Here is a 26,917-nt window from a genome sequence, read left to right on the forward strand (position 1 = left end):
AGTTTGTGGTTGTGGCTGAGGGAGTGGTGAGGGTTGGTTAATGTATATGCTTATGCTAATGTTTGTGTGTTTGTGTTTATGTTTTAAGGTTGTAGTGAGGGTTAGGGTTTTTTTCATTTGGTTGTTTTTTTAGGCGTGCAAGTGCAGGGAGGGGAGAGGATTTATGTATCTTTTTGTGGTTGAGGCTGTATGAAGGTTGGTTTAAGTTTTTCTTTATGTTCATGTTCGAGGTAGTGTTGAGGGTTAAGGTGTATGTTTATTTTTGTGTTGATATCTGTGAGTATGTGGGGTTTTTTTTTAGACATAGAAGTGTGATGAGGGGAGAAGGTTTATGTCTATATCTATATTTGTTTATGATTATATTTATGATTATATTTGTAGTTGTGGTTGTGGTTAGGTTTGGAGTTAGGTTTAGAGTTATATATATTTTCTATATTTGCATATATACGTTATTTGGAAATTTCATATATTCCTAATACTCATGCAGCGCCAGGTATATGATGCTTAATAAACATACAAGTCACAATCCTTTACAGATAGGTTTTTCACAAAAGCCAGTTCAGAGCCTGGCCAAACAGCTACTATATATATAAATATACAATTTTGTTGAAGCATTTTTCAATTTGGCATTTCACGTTTAAAAATGTGATTTTTCAGAGAACTGAAAGCAGATGTATCAAAGATTGAAATTAAGGTTGGTTTTCTCTTTATATTATATGAAGCAGCAGTGGTATATTTTATTGCTTCTGTAATTTGTGAAATCCACAGGGATAGATCTATATTTGGTGCAAGTAGACATTTTTTATGGGAAGGTGGGGAGTGTTATTAAAAAAATATTTTTGTTTATCTTGCTTACAAAAAGTAGAGATATAAAATGCAGTGCTAATATTTAGATATCACCTCGATTGGGTAATGAAATGGCTGTATTATAAAAAAATTTGCATTTTGGGGTAAACAAACAGTAAGGGAACAAAAAAGGGGATTATGAGTATAATGTGAATGTATTCTGACGTGTGTTCAATCGACTAATTGTGCAGCTGGGGATAACTTATTTTCCTTTTTTAATATTAATATGCATCATTTTTTTTACCTTCTTACTAGCACCAACAAGCACTGATCTTTGATTTATTCATTTAGAGCAATTTATTTAGTTTTCCACATACATATTACATTCTTATTTTAGTAGTTAATAACATATATTTCCATAAAGAATAAATTACTATATAAATTATGGGTAATGTCGAAATGCTCAGTACATGAATTCGAGTATTGGGTCTTTTTACTGGTGTATTGGAAGTTAGTTTTAAACAAGGATTATACATATTGTGTTGATATATACTTAAACTGTTCCCCAGTCCCCCCGCCTCCCCCTCCCCCCCCCCCCCCCCCCCCTACTTTTAGAAAAGTGTGTGGTTTGAGAGAAAGCCTGTCTATACTGCTTTTTATATTTTTAGAGAATTAAAGAAAGTTTATCTATAAGCAAACCAATTCATAATCTTCGGCTTGAAGAAAAAAATAGCATGACAAATAAAGAACCAACTGAAAGAGAATTGAAAGAGTTCCCAAATCATGTCACATGTCAAGTGAACCCTGAAATAGAAGCATCAATGTTTTTAGAAGTTATCAACCAAAGCTGGGGAGGTAAGCATTATCAAAATTCCATATTCTACTCAATAGTTAATACAGGAAGCTATTAGTGATTGGCTTTGTGTATGGTAAACAGAAAACTCTATACCTATTTATATAATACTGTAGCGGTGGAATTATTCAAAGCCTCCTCTCTAATAGTAACACATTTTGCAACACAACAAATGTCGAGTTAGGAGGGGTCTAAGTCTTTACTGGGAACACATTTTGCCATTAAATGTCCAGGTAGGAAGAGGTCAATATATATATATATATATATATATATATATATATATATATATATATATATATATATATATATATATATATATATATATATATATGTATATATATCGCATTATTATCGAACAGTCCCTTGAGTGGCAATCCCCCTTATACATGACCTTTGTCGACTTCAAAAAGGTGTTTGACAGTGTGAATAGAGATGCTATCTGGAAGTTAATGAGCCACTATGAAATACCCAAAAAATTTATATCTATCACACAGAAACTATATGAAGACTCCACCAGCCAGGTAATACACAAAGGAAAGCTAACAAAACCATTCACAGTGACGACGGGAGTAAGACAGGGATGTATGCTATCGCCAATGATATTCTTGATGGTAATCGACTGGATCATGCTGAAAACCACAAAAAACGACACAGGAATCCAGTGGAGTTTCACCAAAAGGTTGGAGGATCTTGATTTTGCCGAAGATCTTGATTTTGCCGATGACATCTGCCTACTATCTCATAAGCATCAACACACGCAAGCCAAGTTAAATCGGCTGTCTGAAGAAGCCTCCAAAGTTGGACTAAAAATCAATAAAAACAAAAGAGAGGTCATCAGAATCAATAACAGCCAGGACCTGCCCATACAGCTAAATGGAGAAGATTTACGAGAAACAAACACATTCACATATCTTGGAAGCGTGATCAATATTATTGATAAGGACGGGGGAGCAGGCGAGGACATAAAATGCCGTATCAACAAGGCTAGATGTGCCTTCAACTCGCTGCGGCCGATGTGGAGGTCCACGGCCCTGTCACTCCGGAGCAAAATTGGGATTTTCAACACAAATGTTAAAGCAGTGCTACTCTATGGCTCGGAGACCTGGAGGGTTACAAAGACAAATACTGATAGGCTACAGGTGTTCGTAAACAAATGCCTACGACACATACTCAAAATAAGATGGCCAGACAAAATATCAGACAAAGACCTGTGGCAAATTTTAAAGCAACAGCCAATTGAGAAAGATATTAAGGCCCCTAAATGGGGATGGATCGGACACACGTTAAGAAAAGAAAGGGAAAACATTGCAAAACGTGCATTGGATTGGAATCCCCAGGGGAAAAGTAGGGTGGGCCGGCCAAGGAGAACGTGGAAGAGAACGGTTGAGGAAGAGGCAAAAACAGCTGGGCTCTCATGGGCACAGATTAGAGGAGCAGCCCAAAACCGAGTCCGCTGGAGATGTGTGATTGCAGCCCTTTGCTCCCCAGGCGCCATAAATGAGTGATGATGATATATATATATATATATATATATATATATATATATATATATATATATATATATATATATATATATATATATATATATATATATGCATATATATATATGTATATAATATATGTATATATCTATCTATATATATAAATATATATATATGTGTATATATATATATCTATATATATAAAAAGCAATGTGTGTCTGTGTGTTTGTCTTTTATGCATTACTACACCTCTCATCACATCGCCGTAAAACTTTGGGAAGTTGTTGTGAATATTCCTGGGGAAGTTTCTGCGAGAAAAAAAAATTCCCCAAGTCATTTTCATGCGAGATCATTAAAGACCTCCATCTGTAGTTTTAGCAGCGGTTTTCTGACTTGGATTCAAAGGCAGAATTTGTGAAACAGTTTCAAAACCCATTTGAAGCAGATGTAGCCATTTGCAAATATGAACTGCAGCTGGAGGTCATTGGGTTACAAGCAAATGACCTCCTTAGGGACAATTATTTCAAATAATGACTGGTGGGGTTTTACAAGTTTTTGCCCAAGGAAGATTTTCCTAATGTTAAAAATGTTGCATCTAGGTACCTTTCAATTTTTGGAACAACATACCTGTGTGAACATTTTCAAAAATGAAATACGTGATGAACAATTAGAGAACAAACTTGGACTTTGAGTGTGTTGTCTCCCCCCCGAACTGCTATTTTATAGTTAATGCAGCCCTCGTGCTGAAAAGTTTGGAGACCCCTGATGTATATACATATGTACACATGTATATACATAAATATGTATATGTCTATATATATGTATACATGTATATATATATATATGTGTGTGTGTGTATATAAATATTTTCTTATCAATGTGATTATTAAAAACCCCTTATTATGCCTAGTTAAAAGGCTGTTTAACTAATACAATAAGAAAATGTCAGTGATTTGAAATAAATTCATTGTGTTTAAACATTGTTTCTAGGTGGCAACAGTTTTGTTTTGGCTGGGCTACATGCTTGTGGTGACTTGACCCCAACCATCCTTCGTGTATTTACTGAATGCTCATCAGCTAAAGGACTGGCTTCTGTTGCATGCTGCTACATGAAGTTATCATCTCACAGTAACAATTTGTAGGAGCTTTTAAGTTTTCTCAACTATCACACTTGTAAGCTATATAAATATGAACATCTTATAACTAAACAATTTCTAATCTTTAATTTATACAGAAAAACTGATGTTTTTCCTATGAGCCATTTTGTGAGAAAACTTGCCTACCATCAGCTGAGTTATGTTGCTCGAGAACTTGCTTGTCATTTTTCAGATGCATATCACAGAAGATTGAAAGGTATTGATGAAATTTAAATGCAATAAAATAAATAAATGCAATAAAATGTTGGCAGTTAAATAGCCTAGATATTTTTTAACTTGTGTTGTTTACTGTTAATTGTACCATCCTGTTATCATCTCTATTATTTCATTTTTGTTTGACTAAAGTATAAAATCCATTTAGCTTCATAATGAATTTTAAAAGTTGAAAATTTCCTCCAGCTTCTATATATAAAGACATATTTTTATGACTGACTTTTAGTGAAATCAATTCATCGCTAAAATGTATTTGAGATTTTATGAGCCACCAAAGAGAAGCAGTTTGTTTAATTTTTTTCATAGCATTTAAAAGCTTATTATTATAAAAATTGTTTTTTTTTTTTTTTACTTGCAGTAATTATGAATTTTTTAAATAAAAATAATTCTATGTTTAATTTTTTTTTTAATAATATTTTATATTTTCCCATTCCATTTACTGGAAAGTTTAATGGAATACCTGCATTAAAAGTGGGTCAAAATTGAGTTACAGGATTTGACCACAAACTTACCCACTAACTCATAACTAACGTGAACTAAAGAAAAGAATATATCACAAATTTTCTTCCCTTCTAAATGTTTTATCAACATAGCCTTGTCTCAAACATAAAACATTTCATTAATTTAACTTAATATTATTTTACTAGAAAACTCACCACATCTGAAAATCCATTCCTACCGGGCAGCACTACAGTTTCTTTTGAAAACTATAAGCCCTGAATTTAAAAATGGGGAAGCCAGATTTGTCAGCAAAAAAGGTGCCCAGGGAAGCTTTACCCAGTCAGTAATTTCAAACATTTTTATCACAATATCTCATCATTTGATTCAATGTGTTGCAAGTGCCTGTACCTTAAATACCTGTACATTGTAAACATTTGCTACTAATTTTTACCTTATTGAGATTACCCACCCAATTTTAATTTTGTAGTTTGCTAGGCTTGCTAAATTAACTATTCATACACAAGTTTTATTCTTTTTTAAAATGGATATTAACCTCAAAGTATTGAGCTTTTCTCTTAAAATTTTGAAACAATATTTTCTTTCTCAGGTATGCCTTAGAAAACTTAAAAAAAATTGGAATAAATAGTGACAGAGTACCTTCTGAGTTAATGCAGCATTGCATGTCATTAACAGAAGGTTGGAGAAGAGTTGTTGCATTTTACATACTGCGCTTAAGTTTGGCTCCTATTGTTGAGTCTTTTATTTTATTGGATAGAGTTATGTTTTTACAAGAAAAAGGTTTGTAAAACACTTGCTTTCCATATAAATGCTGTGATTTTATTATAGTATTGTTTTGTTGATGAAGTATCTTAGGTTAAATTAAGCAAAAAAAAGGGTTTACATTGTTTAATTAGCTTGTAATATATTTTCAACAGGTATAAACAGTGTATTAGTCCCCATTTTTGACTGTGCTGTTTCTCCAAGGAATTTTGCATTGTTAGCTATAAAGAATGATTAATCTTTTATACTAAAATAAATTATCTGTACACATTTTTAGCTGTGTACATTTTTATTGAAATGTACTGTCTAAAATATGTTGTTTTTTTTTTAAATATATGCAGTAAATACTTTACACATAGCAAGTTTAAATTGATACTTTGCATTTCTACCCAGTTCTCTATTTTTATTTTATTGTTTTAAAAAAAGCTAAATTAAATTTCACATGTATCCTTTCAATACGGTTCATGGGGCAGATGAAGTAGAGTTTGTCAGTTTTTTGTCTCTCCATATGAAAGGATAGTGTGGTCAGCACTTTTACTTTAAATTAAAAACATTCCTAAAAAATTGCTAACATAACACTAATAGGTTACTCATCTTACTGCTTTTTAAAATGCTGTCTCACAGAAAAAAATAAGCTATCCTTTGAGAGCTATTGTGCATATATTTGTTTTAAACCATGGATAAGATGAGGTATTATAGTCATACACTAAATTGTATCAGGCAATCCCACTGCAACCTCGGTAGGGTGCGATTAGTTGCCTCGGGCTATCCTTTGAGCACACTGGGGCTTACATTCTTTTTAAAAAGCACCCTACAATATTGAGACGGCACACGATATTTGATCCAGGGCTGAACTTTGCGACTGCTGTGTAACCTGGGGCTCCAGAGAGCACCTCGTTATGTCCATGACATCAGGGCAGTAATTGAAGCGTGTTATACCTCACTATTACAGAGAGTGATTAAAGTACATTCAAGGCTTTCAAACATCATGCCCTCGAGTGCGCTTGGTGATAAATATGATCCAAGAAATGTATATAGCGCAGGCATTGTATAGATTTAAATAATAATTTAAAAAAACAAGGTCATGTGCCTAAGAACATAAGAACATATTATGTCAGACTTTCTTTTGAGACTGCATCAGCGTGTGGGACAGGCACACTAGCATTATACATACCATGAAATATTAATACCTTGAATTAGAAACCATAGTTTCTAATTTGCATGTTTCTGTCAATGCAGATTGGACACAATGGTTATGATCCTTTAAAAACTCAATTTCTGGATTAGAAATGGTATTCAATCTCTTTTGTTTTATTTCAAATTGGTCTAACAACTAACAAACTGCAAGTCAAATGAAAAAAAAATTGGAAGCCAGTGAAACTTTGAAGTTTTAGATTTAATTTTTTTGAGACACTAACATGTCAATATAAAGCAAAAAATGGGGTAGGTAAAACTCAAGGTTGCTAAGCCAAATAGTCCCGAGTTTGAACTGCTGCCTTATAGTTAGTTCTTGGATGAACAAGGGCAATACAAGTAAATCCAAAAAAAAAGAAAGCTGAAATTGGGGTCAATGGCCTAAATGGTGCATAACAGGATAACGCATAATACATGTGTTGGAGGAAATCCTGTCCAACATTACAATTAAGAACCAAGAAGAAGCAAAAAATGCATAAATGTGTTGTGTACAACTTTTTTATAAAGCCATTTATATATACTGTACATTTAATGATATATACATATTTTTTAAACTTCTATTGGAGACACTCATTGAATTAATGCCATGCTAATTAAAATAACCTCTGCTGCATGACACCAACCCCTCCTCCTCACTTAAATCCCCTCATCACTTTTTAAAAATTTAGTCTGTTATGCAGGGGTCAGTGTGGTTGGGTTGGTAAAGCTCATGGTTGCTAAACCAAAAAGTCCAGAGTTCAAACCCCTGGGCAGATGAGGCTCAATAGCTGGGAGCAGTAATTCATCTAAGAGAAAAAACTAAATCAAACAACTGTTAACAGCCTTCTTGGCATATGTTAAGTTGAAATGTAATATTTATTTTGGAAGAAATACTGTCCAGCATTACAATTAAGAACAAGAATTTTTTTTTATAGGGTGTCCCCTATGTGCTATTGCATACAGGTCTATTGAATGTGCATATTTTTTTTTAAAACATTTGTATCAAATAAAAGTGGTTGAAAAATAAATTAAAGATTCTTTTTCAATAAAAAGATAAAATCTTTATTATTTTCATAATGGTTAAAAATTTGCTAATATATTTCAATACATAAAGTGTAATCCAAAAGTCCGATGAATACTGATTATAATGCTGTTATAGCCGCTTTATCACAAATCATGTCATGCATTAATAAATAGATTATTTACATAACATAACATTTTCTACAAATTTAATAAATATAACTTTACAATGTTTCCAAGAGATTTCTTATTTAAAAATATCTTGCCGTCTCCTTTAAATGAAAAAATATTTATAAAAAATATTTATATCAGTCATAATTAATAATTTGAAGGATAAAAATGGGAAACTGTTTGATACCTTTTAAAATACTTTAAACCATTTTTGGCACATCAAAGTAATAAGTAGTCTAGTAAACACACTTTTTTTTTTATTAGGTTCTAAAGGAATCCTCCAAAATCATCTGCAATTTTATTTTTGAAACCCTAAAGCTTTTTTAGATTATAATATAAGTTACAGCCATCATATTTAACATTTAATAAAAATTTAAACATGATACATAAATTGAGAATAATGCAAAATACATGAAACAAAATTTTAACAGCACATTTTAAAGTACAAATCAGTCTATATTCTAAATTCATTTTAAACTTTTTTTGGCAAATAATTTTTATGCTTCCGCTTCTTTTTTTGCTTAGCAAACTATAAAATTATTAAACATAAAAAATTTTTAAAGTTGCCTGTTTTGAATTAAACATGCAAATGAAACCCTCAGAATGATTCCTTAATAGTGCTTGAAAATGGTTGATTTTTTAAAAAGTTAGCATCAGCAGAAGAAAAAAATTAAACTTTATCAGATAGAATAAAAATGCTATTGAACTAGTTATTAGAAAAAATAAACATATTCTTATCTTATTCACAGTCACAAAGCTAATATGTAGAAAAACCTGTATTTTCAATCTTTTTCCCCCACATATTTCCCCTTGAAAAATTGGCTACTTTATATTTTATAACTGTAACTGCATACAAATTAATGCTGAGATGTATTATGTGTCCTACAATCATGCCATGAATCCAGATTGAGTAGCGTTGCTGTGTCTTTGGATCATATCATGTATCCATTCTGTATAGTAAGCCACTCGTGTAAACACACTAGGGTAGCCTGTTGTTTGGCAACCACTTACACCCCATGATGTCACACCTGCCAGGTAGTGGTAACCATTGCGTCGACAAACAAGTGGACCACCTGAATCTCCCTGAAAGAGATCACATAATTTATTTATATTTTGTTACATTCACTCATTCCTTTGATTCCAGAAAGAATTAAGGAGCAATGCTTTGGAGTAAAACATCCTTTAACTTAACACACTGGATGAAAGAGTATATTATTTAAAAAATGAATGAATGATGCTGTTATAACAACAGTTTTTGATAGGTGTAAAGAGAGATAATGTTTCAAGTTTAATTAATGCAATAATTTCATTTAAAAGTGGAAGCATGTATTTTGTTACAGACTTCCATGACTTATAAATCATTTGACTGGACAATGGTAAAAAGGAGTACTCACATTACATGCTCCTCTGTCTCCATTGCCCACACATACATGAGAGTTGAGAATTCTCTTCCAGCCCCACCTGGCTGAACATTCAGAATTTTTTCTGATGTTCACCTCTAGTTCCATCAGTTCTGTTTCTACATGATCTTATCAGAGTAAAAAAATAAACTAGAAAATAATAAAGAAAAATGAAGAAGTAAGAATAAAATCACTCACATATTCTGTAGATGTAATCATTTGTGTATACTCTATAGCAGGGGTCTCCAAACTTTTCAGCTGGAGGGCCGCATTAACTATCAAATATCAGTTCGGGGGCCAGAGTTTCTTTAAGGCATCTCTTCAGGGTCGTGGCGCCTCCCCCCCCCCCCCCCCGAAGAACGTCTAACCCCCCCCCCTCAAGCAAAATATAATTTAAATAGAAATATATACAAATTTCAAGTGTGCAACCCCCCCCCCCCCCCCATCCAAGGTCCACGTTTGCTCTCAAATTGTTCGTCACGTATTTCATTCTTGAAAATGTTTGTTCACACAGGTATGTTGTTCAAAAATTTGAAAGATACTTTGATGCAACAGTTTTAATGTCTCTAAGGAAGTCATTTTCTTGCAATTCAGTGACCTACAGATGCAGTTAATCTTTGCAACTGGCCACATTTGCTTCGAATGGGCTTTGAAACAGTCTCATTTCTTCTGCCTTTGAATCCAAGTCAGAAAACCGCTACTGAAACGGCAGCTGGAGGTCTTTAATGATCTCGTATGTAAATGACGTGGGGAACTCAGTGGTTGCTTCAGCCGTAAAGACCTTACACTGCTGAAAGTGTGCCAAGTTATTAGCCTATACTTGTTCCAAAAACATGACAAGTTTGTATCTAAAGGCCTTTAGATGGGTGTATAAATCAGAAACTAGATTTCACTCTCTTGACGTTTTAGGTTCAGAAAAATTAAATGACTAGTTATGTCTGCAGCAGAGGCCGATTTCTATACCCACTCTTCATCAGACAATAATGGCTGTGACTTGCCTTTACTATCAAGAAGTCACATATTTCTTTTCTTAGATACTCTGTGAAATATGGTAAATCTTGCGATTTTGTGTTTGTCTCTGAACTATCTATGGTTAGATATCCTCTTCGGTAACAGTGGCATACATTATATGTAGGGAAGCCAGCTCTTGTGCTATGTTCAGGTCTTCATCCACACCTCTAATGAACACAAAACATTGAGAGGTGAAACAGCTGTCCAGCGACTCATCCATTGCAATTGAAAAATGGCGAAACTTGGTTGAATTTTTCGCTATTTGAGTTGCAATGTTTTCACTGCAAGTAATTGTATTTGCACACAAAGCTACATTTTCAAATAGTTTTGAATTTTCTGTGCATAGCTGCTCAGCCACCTCCAACAAACATTTATTCAGTGGACAAAAAGATTGTCGCGGGCCGGATAAAATGACCTCGCGGGCCACATCCGGCCCGCTGGCCATAGTTTGGAGACCCCTGCTCTATAGTTAAGTAGCTATCTAGAACTTTACCCCCAAGCCGATTGTCCCCCTCCAGTGATCATTACTCTCCTGCCATTAACCCTCATATTAACTAAACCCTATCAATTAAACCAATAAGTAATAACTCCCCCCCCCCCCCACACACACACCTTTTTTTTGTGAACATCTGCTATTATTTATACTTAAAATTTAAAAATAATAGAAACAGGAAACTGGCTAAGGGCTTATGCATTATAGAACATTTACTGATCTGGCCCTATCACTAACCCTGTCTCTATCAGTATCATCAACCCTAAACAGATGGGGTGGGAGGGGGGAGCATAATTGAAATGGGGTAATTTCTGCTGCTATTAAATACACAAGAGAATATGAATTTGGGCTATCTTCGTTTTCCTATGTGGCTGGGCATACTTCTGACCATACTATCCCTACATACTACATACGCAGAGGTCACTAAAACATGAGAACTCTTTTAATTCTTTTAATTTAATTTTTCAAAATCTTTCCAATTTTTTTTTTTAAATCTATTAAATAGAAAGATAAAAGATGTGGTGCACTACCAGCCAACTATATCCACAATAGAAATTTAAATGCCTGAATGGGTTGATATCATTTTTGCCACACTTCAGGACTATCACAAAAGGTAGGTCATATCCCACTTTCTAACTAAATTTGTAATTGTATAGGCCAAATAGGTGATCTATCATTTAGCTCATTTTAGTTCTTCATAATTTAAATATAATGCAGTGTTCAGCACCAGGGTAATGCTGTGCATAAACTGTCTGCATTTCCTATTCAGTATCTATTTATCCTTATGAAATAAAAACCCATAAACTGTCTGCATTTCCTATTCAGTATCTATTTATCCTTATGAAATAAAAACCCATAAACTGTCTGCATTTCCTATTCAGTATCTATTTATCCTTTTGAAATAAAAACCCAGTTGAAGATATTTTTAAAAAAATATTTTTACAAATTAAAATACTTCAATAGTTTTTTCAATTTTTTTTTTAATTTAGAAGCCCAACAAAGCTGCATTTTTACTAATTATCATTTATTATACCTCTCTTTTAGGTAATAATGTGCAGATATATTTAATTAAGATAGATTAATTAATTTGGGTTTGCCATTACCACGCGTTAAAGCTGGATTCTTTTATTGTTATGGTCAGTTTACATGGGCATAAAGCTGTTTAAATTGAGATTTTGAAGTCTTATAAAATTTCAAAATCATTAAAAATAGGTTAGCAGATAAAAGGCTGACATTGACAAAAGGTCAACATGGTCAAGAGGCCAATGGAAATAAGGCTGACATCCATAATTTAATAAAACAGTACTCAAATTACAGACTTTACAAAACAAGTGTTTAGTATTAAAAAAAAACAAGTTACATGATGATGAAATTACAACAGAAAAAATAAGGGCCTACTATGATAAATTGTATGCTATGCCATGTAAAAAATTAAGTGTACTTTCTGTTGACACATTCTGCATTTAAAATTTAATATCCTAACCCCTTTCTTTAAATATTGTTTATTTAGTATTTGGGAGGTTCATCAAGCAATATTGCCTCCATCTCAACTTCCAATCTTTGTTGTTCCTGTTTTACTTTTTTGAGCAAACAAAAGACTCCAGGGTAATCTTTTCCGATGATTACCTGTCACCCCTCAGCTGTGTTTTGGGTCCAACCTATTTATCCTTTGTATACTTCGTCATCTCCAGTCTTAACTGACCTGATTGTTCACCTTATAAGGAGAGCAACTAGCATTGTGACTTGGCATTCCACCTTACTGCATCAGGATGATGATGCCAGTGTCTTTCAGCTTTGTTCTTGGATGTTTGTCAGACCTTGTTGACATAGAAGGAGCTATGCCAGACAGTAGTGACCAATATTTAGGTGTTCGCGTAATCTCCAGTCCCTTGGACTCATTGGTTCATCTTGCAAGAATAGCAACTACCCTTATTGCCAGTGGGCGATGATGACCGGCAGCCATTGACTTTGTTCATTGATTGTTATCTAAAGAGGAGCTATGTAGTAACCCATATATTGCTATATTAGTAATAGGTGCATACCCGTGTTACACCACGGCGAATCTTTTTAAATGTACCAAGTTCAAGGATGCTGAACTGAAAAGTCCTGAGCTCAAAACCCTGTAAATCCATTACTGGTTATGTACAGGGTGTAACAAACCTGGGAAGGTAATGGCTGAAGTGGTGGAGGTAATGAGAGGGTGGGGGAGTGAGAAATGACCAGGGGGGGGGGGGTTATTAAGTTTGTTAATGTCAATCTCTCGACTCAATTTTATTCACCCATCCATTTCTGCTCTTTACACATCGTAGTAGAATAGACCTCCCCCCTTTCAATACTGATGTCAATTAGGGACTGCCCACTCTAGCACCTGTTAGCAGTAAGTTTCATTAACCTTATTTCTAACCAAACTCCAACCACTTTACTAATAATTAGTTTGACCTTCTTCAGCACTTAATCCAAGAGAAACTCCAATCTACCCTAAGCTATAGCACATTCACTTTAAATAATACATGTTTTGGGGACCTATTGCAGATACACCTGATAATTGCTACAAATCGCACTCCTATGTTTTTTTTTAACTCTATTATCTTAACGGAGGAGTATGATAAACAAAGTCTATTCTAAGGGTGTAGGACTAAGGCCGACAATAGCTTTGCGTGTGTGTGTGTGTGTGTTTCTGGCTGTGACTAAGGTTAAGGTAGGAGTTAGTGTTTTATAGAAGGTGAGGGGTACTACTTGCTTCAATGGTCAAACCAGGACCCCAGCGGTTGTATGCCCTGTTGCGGTTGTATGCCCTGTTGCGCCCTGGGATATGCCATGAGCAGTATGACACCTTCATTTTAAATAGTACCCTTAGCTAAAGAAAAACAATGACTAAATTGAACCAGGGTTGTCACTCAGCCCCCTGGCAGTAGAGCCCGGTGTTTCCCATCAGCTACCTGGTGGGATACAAGTTGAGTACCCTACAATAGTGACATGGTAGGCTTATACATTCAATGACTAAACTGAACAAGAGAGTGCCCTGTGACGCTACCTCACTTTTTGTGGACAAACCCACACTCCAACAACTAAGATCCCAGAATCATTGCACTGGTTTTGTTTACATAACTCTGTTTTAGAAAACAAGGTCATACAATTAGTAACACGTTGATGAACCCCTTACAAAATGTTATGCCACTCTGTGTGTACGGCTAGGGTATGTTAGAATTTAACATTTTCTAGCAATATTCATGTTCTTTTTATTTTATATGTGTGATAGTGGGAACAAGAGGATATGTTGATGTTGTTTTATATGCAACCTGAATCTGCAACCAATATTTTAGACTTGATTGAAAATTACACAACAGTTAACAGTTAATTCTTTTGAAAAAATATTTAAGTTATATTTGTGAAAAAAACATATCTTACATGTTGACAACAAAATTAATTGTCCCTATAGTCATTGCCAAAGATTTAAGTGTCTTCATTTAGAATTAATTGAAGATTTTTAATTGATTTTTTTTTAAATATTGACTTTGCCATTCTTTGTGAATTTTTTAAGTGTTATATTGAATTTCTAACCACAAACAATGAGTGTTTAAACACTATTCTTTAAAAAGTATTGTAAATGCATAAATAGGATGTTAAAAGCAATAGTTTATTAAAGAAATAAAGTGAGACTGATCTCCCTTAAACTTTATATATATTCTTGTATAACGATAAAGGTTGGGAATTGCACTTCCAGTGACATCAGGCTTAAGAATTATAGAAGTTTGTGACAAACCACTCATCTTTTGTTAAAAACACACAGAGGTGAACATTTCTCACAATTTGCTTCTTGAGAAAGTGAAATAAATTATTAAATTCTTGGGTTTTTTGAAAAAGTGGAAATAGAGCAAAATACCCCAATATAAAGGACTAATTTTTCACCCTCTTATACACACTCCAAACTAAAGTTGAAAGAAGGACTGATGCACCAAAAGTGATATTACATTATCAAATTTTTGAGGATTTTTTGTTTTTGAGAAATTGGAAATAACTAAAAGTACTACTTTCTGTCGCTGGAAATTATTTGAAGGAATCAAGGGACTAAGATCAGTAAATGAAATTTCATCCTATGGGGTATTTGAGTAACTGGAAGAAGAGTGAAGTACCACTTCTACTCTAGGTATAGAAGGCCACTCAAACTTTGAGAGTAATCCTAGTATAAGATCTTACACTTTACTTATATATTAAATTTTCTCTACCTAACTGAAAGAAGGCCTACTTAAGTTGTGTTCCCACAGAAATAAAGTACAACTTCCCATTATGGAAAATTATTCTAAACTTTATAAAATCCTGTGCATACAATGAAATAGCTATATTTGAAATTTCGTCTACCTAATTTAAACTCAATAAACTATACTAAGTTATAGGTTTTTGAAAAACCTGAAGTAAAGTAAGTACCACTTCCGGTAACCAAAATCATTCAAGTGTTGAAAAAAACTATACATTTGTTATAATACTTATAAATGGAATCTTGTCAACCTAAATGAAACGGACCTCATGTTCTAGTGTTTACATACACACAAACACTGACAGACAGGATTGCAAAACAAAGATTTGGCTGGTCCAAGAGGTTGTAAAGCATTAAAAGTTGTCAAAATGTCAATTTTTATATTCTGTATATGATAAAGTAGGGTGTTTTCAAACTGCAAAAACTGTCAAAATCTCATATAAATTTTGTGAAGTATAAAAATGCAAAATATATTATAATATAATGACTCATCTCAAATTTGTGATTATTTTTTATATTTTTTGTAAGTTTAAAAAATATTATTTCATGGAACATTGTCACTTTTATAAATCTATCTGTCAATGTGAAAAAGGGCTGATGTATCTATTTATGATAATAAAATAAAGTTTAATTTAATGTTGGATCTCTTACTTTCTATTCCTTTTCAGTGGCGGAACTAGAAAAAAAGGGCCACCCCGCAAAAAAATTTTTGGGCCCCCTCCTATATATATATATATATATATATATATATATATATATATATATATATATATATATATATATACAAACACAGAATACAAACATTTTTTGAAAAAAAAATTTCTTTTGTTTCAATTTGAACAAATTACAACAAATAATGTGTGTGACTGCATTAGTCTGCTTCAAAAATTTATTTTTTTAGATTTAGAACTAGATCGATGTAATACTTCCTACCCCTTACCCTTTATCCGGTCAAAAGAATATAAAACATGAAAGCTTTGTAGGTGTAATGGTTTCTCGTGTTATGTTTATTTTTAATGTTTTTTGTAGTTTTATTATTTGTTTTAAATATATTTCATTTTTATGCTCTGTCATGTTTAGTATGTTTTTTTTCAAATAATAAGAAAGAGAAGTAATTGCTTTTTAATTTGTTTAGTACACATATATTAAAAGGAGTTTATGAACACCCCTATTTAACTATTTAAAAAAGGGAAATAAGTCATGGAAGTGTTTTAAACGTTTGCCTATCTTTCACATTACAGCTACGAATATATTTTTTTACGCAACAGCATTTGTTATCTACTGTATAACATCGCTAATGTAGTAGATCTGTTTGTTATTTACAAAAGCTTTTACAGTCAAGTCAAAAATCCAAGAAAATTATTTTTTTTTACTATAAAAAATGTATTATGGTCGGCTATGGGCCCCTAAATGGCTAGGGCCCCCCCCCCCCCCCCCGCATTGCGGGGTCTGGCGGCACTGTAGTTCCGCCCCTGTTCCTTTTATAACTTCCACATACAAGTTTGAATGTTGACCATTTCCATGGCATATATTCACTTTTGATATCCACTAAAGTATGACTCATCAAAATAAGTGAATTGAATATAATTTAAGGTGCTGCTTTACTTGTATAACTCATGGTCCAAATGTTAGCCTATCAATTAATTAATGATTTTAAAAAATCATTTATTAACTCAGTTTTGTTTTATTTTTTATTCTGGTAAAATTAAAACTCTTCCAATAGTGCAGTTAACAACTATTTTTTCCTGTTTGACAAAGAATATTGTAAAGAGTCAATGCTGTAGCCTGATTCAAAGTAAACGGGTCTAAAAAGTTGGCTGCTCATTTCACTTTCATATGTTTACGTAAAAGAAGATATAAAGGGAAGAGAGAAAAGAGTCAATGCACCCAAGATCTATTAAAAAGTATACTCTTGAAGATAGAGCTATTAATACTTACATACCTTTAGCTTCTCCCCATCCCATAATCCAACATTCTTCCCATTCACGCTGGATTCTCTCTTTTTCTGGGAGGCATGCATGGCGAATATCAAAGCTGGATACATCAGCAGGTTTAGCCAATCGAAGTAAAGCAATATCATTTGGGTAGTTGTCTCCATTTACAAATTCTGGATGCTGTTACATGAATATATGTTAAGACAAGCTGATTAAATAAAGGTATTTGCCTATTTGGTAATGTCCTGTTTATGTTTAAATAAGCCTATATGTAGGCTAATAATAATTATTATTATTATTTAAAATTTGAGCTTGTAATAAAACATTCAGTAATGAATTACTTCTTGTGAGTGGTGGGTCAAGATATGTATATAAGTTACTTATTAGTGAAAAGTCTGCTCTTTTAGATCTGATGATAAGAAATTACATAGGGCTACAAATAATGTATGGGACAGAGTGGTCTAGCGGTAGAGAGCTGGACTGCTAACCGTAAGTCTCGAGTTCGAATCCCGGTTCAAGTCAGTAGACCATCCCTGAGTCCACCCAACTCTGATGGGTACCTAACTCACACTAGGGAAAGTAAAGGCGGCTGGGCATAGTGCTGACCACACTATCTCTTCAGATGCCGAGGTCACAGAAACAATTGAACTCTACTTCAGTTGCCCCATAGACCGTAAGGTTTGAAAGGGAAACTTTTACAAATAATGTGATTTCAGTTGACTGAGATAAACTGGTTTGTGACATACTGCTAAAACAAATTTGAAGGTTTTTAAGAGTTTCCTAACTTATACTATTTAAGTGTAAGTCTACGAACTAAAACTTTAATTAGGCTGGCTAATAGTTTAAAAAACCTCACTCAAACTAGAAAATTTCAATTCAGTTACATGATGATCTCAAAAAGCTGTTGGAATTTAAAAAGGATTGTGAAATTCAGTTTTCACTGAGTGCAATCATAGACGTGCGTATTACTAGCATCGGTGATCCATAAATCATATGTCAACACATTTCAAAAAGTAAAAGCCTTAACAATTAAGTGTAGGCCTATTTCCAGGTGGAAATTAGAAATTTCAAATAAAATATCAAAGTCTCCTACAAACATTGAATTGTAGATTTCTAAAAAATTAATAGAGTGGTGATGGCGGAATAAAATATTACAGTGTAGGGGTTGGGTCCAAATGTTGCCATTTTGTTATATATGGGCACAATAATTTATACTATAAAGTTTATAGGTTTTGAAAATAGTCACTCAGAATTTACCAGCGTCAACTCCACTATATAGATCTACTAGGCATACTGCCTAGCTTCGCTTAGGTTTTCAAAAAAGTTGAGAAATTGAATGATTAATTAATAGGTGATTGGCTGTTATGTTAAAAGCTTAGGGCCTAAATTTATTCAGTGTGGTAGTTTTATCGTACACATAAATTGATGGAATATTCGCAAACTTATTACTCGCAAGGTTATTAGAACTGAAAGGGCTTTCATAAAAATTATCAATCAAATATTATATTAAATTACTTTTGCAATTAATTATACAATTTCAATACAATACAAAACTTAATTTATAACAAAATATTTGTTTAAAACAATGCTGCACGTTGTGATTTTTGTTTATTCTTAAAAAGAGTATACAAAATATAAAAAAAAAATTGTTACATTAAAAAGTTACCTCCCCTGTTCATAAACAAAATGACCAAATCTCGTATAATGAGAATTTCACTCGCATTTTTTTAGCCCTCTTCGAGGGCTTTGATGCTGACCAACAGTTTTTCCATACGGCCCAGTCATCTATAGAGGTGTATGCAAAAAATTAGCCAGTTATACAAAGAGTAAGTACCCTAAAATTTGTGTAGAAATTACCCTGTTTTCCCCATAAAATACAATGTTTATATAGGGAAATACAACTGGTCAGTTTTGACCCATTTCCCGATTTTTTCCAGACATGGCGAGTTTTTTGTGACACCCCCAGGCATTCTCCTACCACCTCACAAAATTTCAAGGGGGGTCGTCGGAGGAAATTTTTTTCGTAATATAGCTCATATAATGAGAATTTCACTCGCGGTCACTTTTTAGCCCTCGTCGAGGGCTTTGAGTGTAACCGACAGTTTTCCCTAAAGGTCAAGCCATTGACCTAGGAGCATGCAAAAAATTAGCCAGATATACTGAGCTTAAGTACCCTAAAGTCTGCGTTGAAATGACCCTCTGTTTTTCCCATAAAATACAAAGATTATATAGGGAAATACAACTGGTCAGTTTTGACCGCTTTACGAAGTTTTCCCAGATATGCCGAGTTTTTTGTGACACCCCTGCGTGTTCTTCTACCACCTCACAAAATATCAAGGGGGGTCGTCGGAGGAAAATTTTTTTCTTAATAGAGCTCATATAAAGAGAATTTCACTCGCGGTCACTTTTTAGCCCTCGTCGAGGGCTTTGAGTGTAACCGACAGTTTTACCCAAAGGTCAAGCCATTGACCTAGGAGCATGCAAAAAATTAGCCAGATATACTGAGCTTAAGTACCTTAAAGTCTGCGTTGAAATGACCCTCTGTTTTTCCCATAAAATACAAAGATTATATAGGGAAATACGACTGGTCAGTTTTGACCGCTTTACGAAGTTTTCCCAGATATGGCGAGTTTTTTGTGACACCCCAAGGCGTTCTGCTACCACCTCACAAAATATCAAGGGGGGTCGTCGGAGGAAATTTTTTTTCGTAATAGAGCTCATATAAAGAGAATTTCACTCGCGGTCACTTTTTAGCCCTCGTCGAGGGCTTTGAGTAAGACCGACAGGTCTGCCCTACGGTCAAGCCATTTACCTATAAACATGCCAAAAATTAGCCAGATGTAAAGAGGGTAAGTGCCCTAAAATCCGTTTTGAAATGACCCTCTGTTTTTCCCATAAAATACAAAGATTATATAGGGAAATACGACTGGTCAGTTTTGACCGCTTTACGAAGTTTTCCCAGATATGGCGAGTTTTTTGTGACACCCCAAGGCGTTCTGCTACCACCTCACAAAATATCAAGGGGGGTCGTCGGAGGAAATTTTTTTTCGTAATAGAGCTCATATAAAGAGAATTTCACTCGCGGTCACTTTTTAGCCCTCGTCGAGGGCTTTGAGTAAGACCGACAGGTCTGCCCTACGGTCAAGCCATTTACCTATAAACATGCCAAAAATTAGCCAGATGTAAAGAGGGTAAGTGCCCTAAAATCCGTTTTGAAATGACCCTCTGTTTTTCCCATAAAATACAAAGATTATATAGGGAAATACGACTGGTCAGTTTTGACCCATTTCCCGATTTTTCCCGGACATGGCGAGTTTTTTGTGACACCACAAGGCGTTCTCCTACCACCTCACAAAATTTCAAGGGGGGTCGTCGGAGGAAATTTTTTTTCGTAATATAGCCCATATAAGGCGCCGGTCAGTCGAGGTCAGTTTTGACCCCCTCTCAGTAGACTTTTCGGCCAACTGTCACCGGCCCTCGTGTTCTATCGCCCCAAGGCACCATCGTGCCAAATTTGACGCGCCTGCGGCGCCGGGAAGTGCCCTATCGGGCACTTGACCACTTTGCTTTATATATATAGATATCTTTTGTGATGAAAAGGATGTATATAATAATGAAGCAGGTAATACTATTGCACATGATGGTTAATAATAATAATAGAAGGACGCTATATCGTGATTTTACCCACAAACTATGTTGAGAATTTAAACATTGTGAATAAAAATAATTCAGCTTTAGAACTAAAAATCAGCATTTTACTTTACTTTTTCCCCTCTTGGCCATGGCATCTGACCTTTCTGACTCTTTGCTAAGCAACTGGTGCAGATATATATATATATATAATATTTTATATATATATATATATATATATATATATATATATATATATATAATATATATATATATATATATATATATATATATATATATATATATATATATATGTGTGTATAGTGTGCTTGTAGATTTATGTATGTGAAATTTATAAAAAAAAAAAGTATTTTCTCCACCAGTATTAAAGAACAATGTAGGCCTATTTACATCTAAAATGTTTTTATATTTTATTTAGAATCCGTGGCCTGCCCCCCTCCCCCCCCCCCCACCCCTCTGCACGCCACTGATTTTGATAGATCTAATCAGTAATCATTAAACAAAAAATAAAACGCTATATTGATGTCTGACATTGACTGTTGTTAGCAATGGCCATACAAAGTCATAGCTTCGCTGTAGGATGCTGAGAACAACTGACAAACTGGTATTACTAATAGTATAATACTATTAGCAAACGTCAAAGCGTTGTACGTTAAATCTCACCATGCACAGCAAGCCTTCACAACCCGCAAGGCTTATCGGTTAACCCGGCCTTTGAAGTTTAAACAAAACCGCGGTCAAGCTGGTCAGTAAGGACAAATATTTAAAGTAAAGCCGTTTGTTAAATGTTTACCTTGACAATATAGTCAACGCTTTGTGTTGATCCGTGTTGCCAGAAAACAGCTCTCCATTCGTCAGCGCTGTTAAAATCAGGTCTAAAGGATCATATAAAATATAAAATTAACCAGTCCATAAAGACAGTTATGATGACTTAAATCACCTAGACACAGGGGCGTAGCGAGGGGGGGCGGGGGGTGCGGACCGCACCGGGTGACACCATTTAGGGGGGTGACACCAAGGCAAAAAAATAGCAAAATATATAGAGAAAAACTTGAGGGGGGGGGTGCAAATCGAAAGTTTGAGGGGGGGGGTGCAAATCGAAAACTTGAGGGGGGGGGTGCAAATCAAAAACTTGAGGGGGGGGGTGCAAATCGAAAGTTTGAGGGGGGGTTGCAAATCGAAAATTTGAAAGTTTGTCCCTGGGAAGGGTCTCTATGCCTCTGGGGGGGTGACACCATTAAGTGCCGCACCGGGTGACACCCGACCTCGCTACGCCACTGCCTAATACAAATACGTGCTAGGGGTCGTCCACAAATAATACACGGGGGTCGGGGGAAGTAAAAAATGTTCAAAAAAGTCGTCATTTAAAGATGACCTCTCAAGAAAACATCGAGTTTATGACTTTAAGTTTTCTTTATTGCTAGCTAGCTACAGAGCAACGAATTTTATAATTATAGATTTTATGTGTGAACATCACAAATGTATTACATGAGGGTCTACGAGGGTGGAGGGGGGGTTCTAACTGTTCTCTACACCTCCTAACACCTCTTTGCCTATGCCACTATTGATATAGTGATATAGTGTGTGAATTTAAGATAATAACTGTGGTTCTATGACATTCAAATTTAAATGTGGGGAGGGAGGATCATATCCCTTAACTCCCGCCCTGCCCTCGCCACTGCTATGGATCCTTTAATCTTAGCAAGTAATGGCATTTACATTTTATGGAAGGTGTAAGGCTTTTTTGTTGTTACGTAACTGTTTTATTGTTTGTTTGTTTTCTTTAAACATCCCACCACTGGTTCCATCGAGGAAACATGTGAACTAGAACAATCAAACCTTCGCTAAATGTAATTTTGGTTTATTTAAAGAACTTACCCAGCCACACAATGAGCCGCTGTCACTACCCATTGTGGATGTATTAAAGTAGCACCACACACGTGTCTGCGAGCCCAAGACAGTTGAAGCGATACAACCCAAGGCCACCGCCCACGACGTGCAGGCAAGCCGCCAACTATCAAACTTGTTACTGAGACTCCACATTCTGTTGTGTGCGGTAGAGAAAAGAAAACAAATTAGGTGAGGTTTTCTTCAGCTCGTATTCCCATTACCGATAATATCTATAGGAGTGTAATAATGTAAGCTTAATACTCGACAGTAACGTAAACGGAGTTTTGCGAAAATATATATGTATATATATATATATATATATATATATATATATATATATAGAGAGAGAGAGAGAGAGAGAGAGAGAGAGAGAGAGAGAGAGTGACATATATATAAATATATATATATATATATATATATATATATATATATATATATATATATATATATATATATATATATATATATATATATATATATATACACACACACACACAAAGCATTCAAACGATAATTATCCTCATGAATTATGGGGAAGTTGTAGGCCTATAATGAATTATACCTATTGTGCAGAAAACATAGGAAGGGTGTAGCAGATATAACAGTGGTCTAATGCATTGCTCTCACCTGGCATGAATGTTGGACTGGTTGTGTTATACGACTCTGTTGTTTTGGTCACTTGTTCAGTTGTCTCCGAGTCGTTGGGCGACTTGGTTGCAATTTCGATCCACCAACTAGTCTGAGTTGACTGAGGTACTGTCCCAGAAATGTCAACCATTTGTGTGGATGAGTCGTCTGATTCTTGGACAATTTTGTAGGTAGGCTCACTGTTGTTGTGTATAGCGCTGTTCGAGTTTGTTAGTTTGTTTTTAACACGAAGTTTCTTTGTGCGTTCCTTTTTCTTGCGTTGCTTTAGATGATTGATGCGATAACGTTTACGAGATGACGGGCTCACAGTTCCGATATAAATTGGCGCCTGGGTTGTAGTTTCTGTTTTCTCCGCACCTGTTGTTTTTTGTAAAGGTTTTAATGTTGTTTGTACTAAATCGCCAAAACGAGTCCAGTAACGGCTTTTGGTGTTGCTGAGACTTTTTTTAGTAGTTGGCTTTGAGGACTGTTTAATTTTCCGTTTGACGTAAAACCTAGTCACTTGCTTCAACTCAACATGGCCATCATTTTGCTGGGAACTTGTTTCTGTGGTCTTTGGCGAGGCGTAATTGCCGAGCTTGTCTCGAAAAGCAGGGTTCACTCGTCGCATCCCTGTTTTAAATTGGCGTCCAATGCCGTGAAAATCTTTTGGATTGAACTCTGGGTGATACCTCGGATCGTCTTCTTTCCCCCAGGAACTGGTCAGTTCAACAATGGGAACCTCTGTCGATGTTGTTGTTGAACTAGATAGATCAATTGTTGAAGGGGATTGGGTTGTTGATAAGAATGCCCATTGATTTGAACCTTGCTTTTTAAAGTCGTCGTTGCCGTCTTGTAAAAGAAGAGCTTTGGAATTATTTTCTTTCCCATTGAAACAATCGTCCCACCTAGATTTTAGAGGTACACAGTTGGTCACTCTGTTGGACCAGACTTCGTTATTCGGACAGGACATGACAGCAGCAACCTTATTTCTGGCACAAACAAAGAAAACGGTACATTCCCTGTCGTCTCTAACCCATTGCAGCTTTGTATGATGACAAGGACTTTTTGCCATGTATGCTTGCAAAAGAACTTGGTCCGTCAGCTCCTTGTACATGGTCGGTTTCCTGTTTTCACTATCGTCTGTTGGATGATCATTGTAAAATGTGTACTCGCCGTTAGATCTCAACATGTCTTTAGCCCTTTTGGCCACTGGGAGTTGACCTGAGTCGGACATAAAATAACTACTGTCCAACACTCGTCTGCTACGATACAAACTGATACGTGGTCGTTTGCTGGAGCTCATTTCTTCTTGCAAACTGACTGTTGTCATTCCGGTCATTGGTGATTTGGAAAAATCTGTTGGCACATAAGAAATATGTGTTTCTCTTTGTGGATAGAGAAACCTCAAATTGTTATATACTGATCGTCGGTGTCGCCTCATTGAAAATAAGCGTGATATATGCTTACGCCCAGCGCCTATGGGAAAATTGCTACTGGGAACAAGTTGCAATTCAGCTTCATTTCCTCTAACATCAATGAAAGAATTATCGTGTTTATTATGCCCACTAACTGAAGAAATTGTAACCAGAAAATACGCAATTAACAACAATCTATAGTCTTTGTAATTGTTTTTTTGTATTATTCCGAGTTCTTGTCTCTGCCATTTTTGATAAGGCGCTAGATCGTAAGGAATAAAGTACAATTTCTTTACCTTATTCATGTTTGTATATTTTTTTACATTGAGTAGTTATTAAAACACTTCCACGGTAAAACGTGATCTAGTCAACTCCGCGAAGTCCACCGCAAACAGACACAATTAAAAGTTACCAAAGAATATATCCACAATTGATACAGTAGACGAATATACACAGAAGTCAATTAAAAATGAGCAGCTTCTGAATTTTTAAAATCCGAATTCTGTGAGGGAAAGTCAAGATTTGATCCTTCAACGTTGGTCATGTTATCGCGCGACTAGAAAGAGATTCTCAGGACGTTTATTTCTCCGAGATCTTTTTGGGCAAAGCTATCGTCAAACACAGACGTTTCAGGTCTGTCTTTCTCGAAACTCTCGCCCTAATCTGCTGCGATTTGAAAAATCTCTGGCCGTCCGGCCGTTAGAAATGATGTTAAATACCCCCACGTAGTGATGCGAGCCCCGACGTGATGTGTTTATTCCTCTCCCCCTCCCCATTAAACCCATTCGCTTCCGCTAACGCTACTGGTCTAACGAAGGGAAGGACATGACGTCCGGCGACAATCTAATGGCCCCTATAGAGCAATGTTTGCCTCTGTCCAGGTTTATTGGGAAACGCGTTCTTCGATAAACAACCCCCCCCCCCCCCCCCTTATGTTCCTTCCCTTCCTAAGCCCCTCCTTCTGTGGGATGACTTGGAAAAAATGTCTCGGTCTTACTATTTGTTTCTTGGACTGAACGAAAAGAATTGGAATTGCAACTGAAATATTTTTGACAAATCGCATAGGCCTAGTCCATTTGTATGCCGAAGCTAAACTGATAGGTTACTTGACAGTTGGAGTATTTTTTATTTTAACCTAAATATAAAGTGTTATGAAATACGGGAAACGAAGCTTTTAAAAGCGACATTTAGGCCTAAACAAACTGACACTTGAGAAAGTGTGGTTTCGACGTGTTTATAAGTTTGGTGTAAGCTCAAGCAGGGTTTCTTTTAGACCTTTTCGGAAAGGAAGGGGGGGCAAGGGGACACTAGTTAGTGGCGTAGCGAGGTCGGGAGTCACCCGGTGCGGCACTCAATGGTGTCACCCCCCCCCCCCCCCAGAGGCATAGAGACCCTTCCCAGGGACAAACTTTCAAATTTTCGATTTGCCCCCCCCCCTTAAACTTTCGATTTGCACCCCCCCCCTCTAACTTTCGATTTGCACCCCCCCTTCAAACTTTCGATTTGCATCCCCCCCTCGAGTTTTTCTCTATATATTTTGCTATTTTTTGCCTTGGTGTCACCCCCCTAAATGGTGTCACCGGTGCGGTCCGCACCCCCCGCCCCCCCCCCACTCGCTACGCCCCTGACACTAGTATAAGTATATATATATATATATATATATATATATATATATATATATATATATATATATATATATATATATATATATATATATATACATTCTATTTCGTTCGGGGTAAGGGCCGTTAGATGTGGTTCGCGGGGGGGGGGGGGAGGTGCACTGCCCACAAGATGCCTAAAGAAACACCGAGTTCAAGTAGCAATAAATCTACAGTTGGGCCCTATCATAACTTTAAAAAAATCAAATACACACAATTCAAAGGTTTGGCAATTTTAGCATTGCCATTTATTACATCGAAAGACGCGTGAGTCATATAAAGTGGGACGAAGAAATACGCGTTGAATACACATAGTGCTAGTTCTTCCTTTGGACAACATGCTCCTCCCTTTGTATGTGTCCAGTCCGACCTTCAGGAATGATTTACCGTCATGTTGCTGCGACAGAACACAAGTAAATACTTTTTTTCTCAACAAAAAAAAAGCGTGATATTTTTACGCTCGCTGTTGTGGAATGGTGGTAGTTTAAGAACCAAATATTGA

At 35.4% G+C, this 26,917-nt stretch overlaps 2 protein-coding genes across 8 annotated transcripts in view; one reads left to right on the plus strand and one right to left on the minus strand.

Moving 5' to 3' along the window:
- Positions 1 to 5,984, plus strand: part of LOC131954072 (methyltransferase-like protein 25B) — a 22,769-nt gene extending 16,785 nt beyond the window's left edge. For all 6 annotated transcript variants that reach the window (XM_059317614.1, XM_059317583.1, XM_059317621.1 and 3 more), the window contains 7 exons: positions 658 to 694; positions 1,455 to 1,641; positions 4,111 to 4,258; positions 4,355 to 4,473; positions 5,138 to 5,270; positions 5,539 to 5,729; positions 5,867 to 5,984. In XM_059317614.1, the coding sequence (XP_059173597.1) occupies positions 658 to 694; positions 1,455 to 1,641; positions 4,111 to 4,258; positions 4,355 to 4,473; positions 5,138 to 5,270; positions 5,539 to 5,729; positions 5,867 to 5,949 (898 nt within the window). In that variant the 3' untranslated portion in view covers positions 5,950 to 5,984. The remainder of the gene's footprint in view (positions 1 to 657; positions 695 to 1,454; positions 1,642 to 4,110; positions 4,259 to 4,354; positions 4,474 to 5,137; positions 5,271 to 5,538; positions 5,730 to 5,866) is intronic.
- A 1,103-nt stretch (positions 5,985 to 7,087) lies between these two features.
- Positions 7,088 to 25,435, minus strand: LOC131954062 (uncharacterized). 2 transcript variants are annotated; one of them, XM_059317565.1, is made up of 6 exons: positions 23,337 to 25,435; positions 22,698 to 22,863; positions 21,613 to 21,694; positions 17,177 to 17,348; positions 9,470 to 9,603; positions 7,088 to 9,158 (listed from the first exon to the last, which is right to left on the minus strand). In XM_059317565.1, exons 1-6 carry the CDS (start codon positions 25,057 to 25,059, stop codon positions 8,964 to 8,966), a joined length of 2,472 nt encoding a protein of 823 aa, XP_059173548.1. In that variant the 5' UTR covers positions 25,060 to 25,435; the 3' UTR covers positions 7,088 to 8,963. The 2 variants fall into 2 exon arrangements, 1 of the variants encoding a protein (XP_059173548.1); XR_009388728.1 differs by having other exon boundaries at positions 9,038 to 9,158; positions 17,173 to 17,348.
- Between the last annotated feature and the right edge of the window lie 1,482 nt (positions 25,436 to 26,917).

Source organism: Physella acuta, unplaced genomic scaffold (genome assembly GCF_028476545.2).
Source record: "Physella acuta isolate Inbredline_101_S28 unplaced genomic scaffold, ASM2847654v3 ptg000078l, whole genome shotgun sequence".
Classification (NCBI taxonomy): Eukaryota; Metazoa; Mollusca; class Gastropoda; family Physidae; genus Physella; species Physella acuta.

Excerpts from the sequence above, each read along its gene's own strand:
- LOC131954062 (XM_059317565.1), bottom strand. The coding sequence starts at position 25,059 with ATGAATAAGGTAAAGAAATTGTACTTTATTCCTTACGATCTAGCGCCT. Across the intron at positions 21,695-22,697 it reads GCGGCTCATTGTGTGGCTGG|ACCTGATTTTAACAGCGCTG; the intron begins GTAAGTTCTTTA and ends ATGATCCTTTAG. Across the intron at positions 9,159-9,469 it reads GAGACAGAGGAGCATGTAAT|GGAGATTCAGGTGGTCCACT; the intron begins GTGAGTACTCCT and ends GATCTCTTTCAG.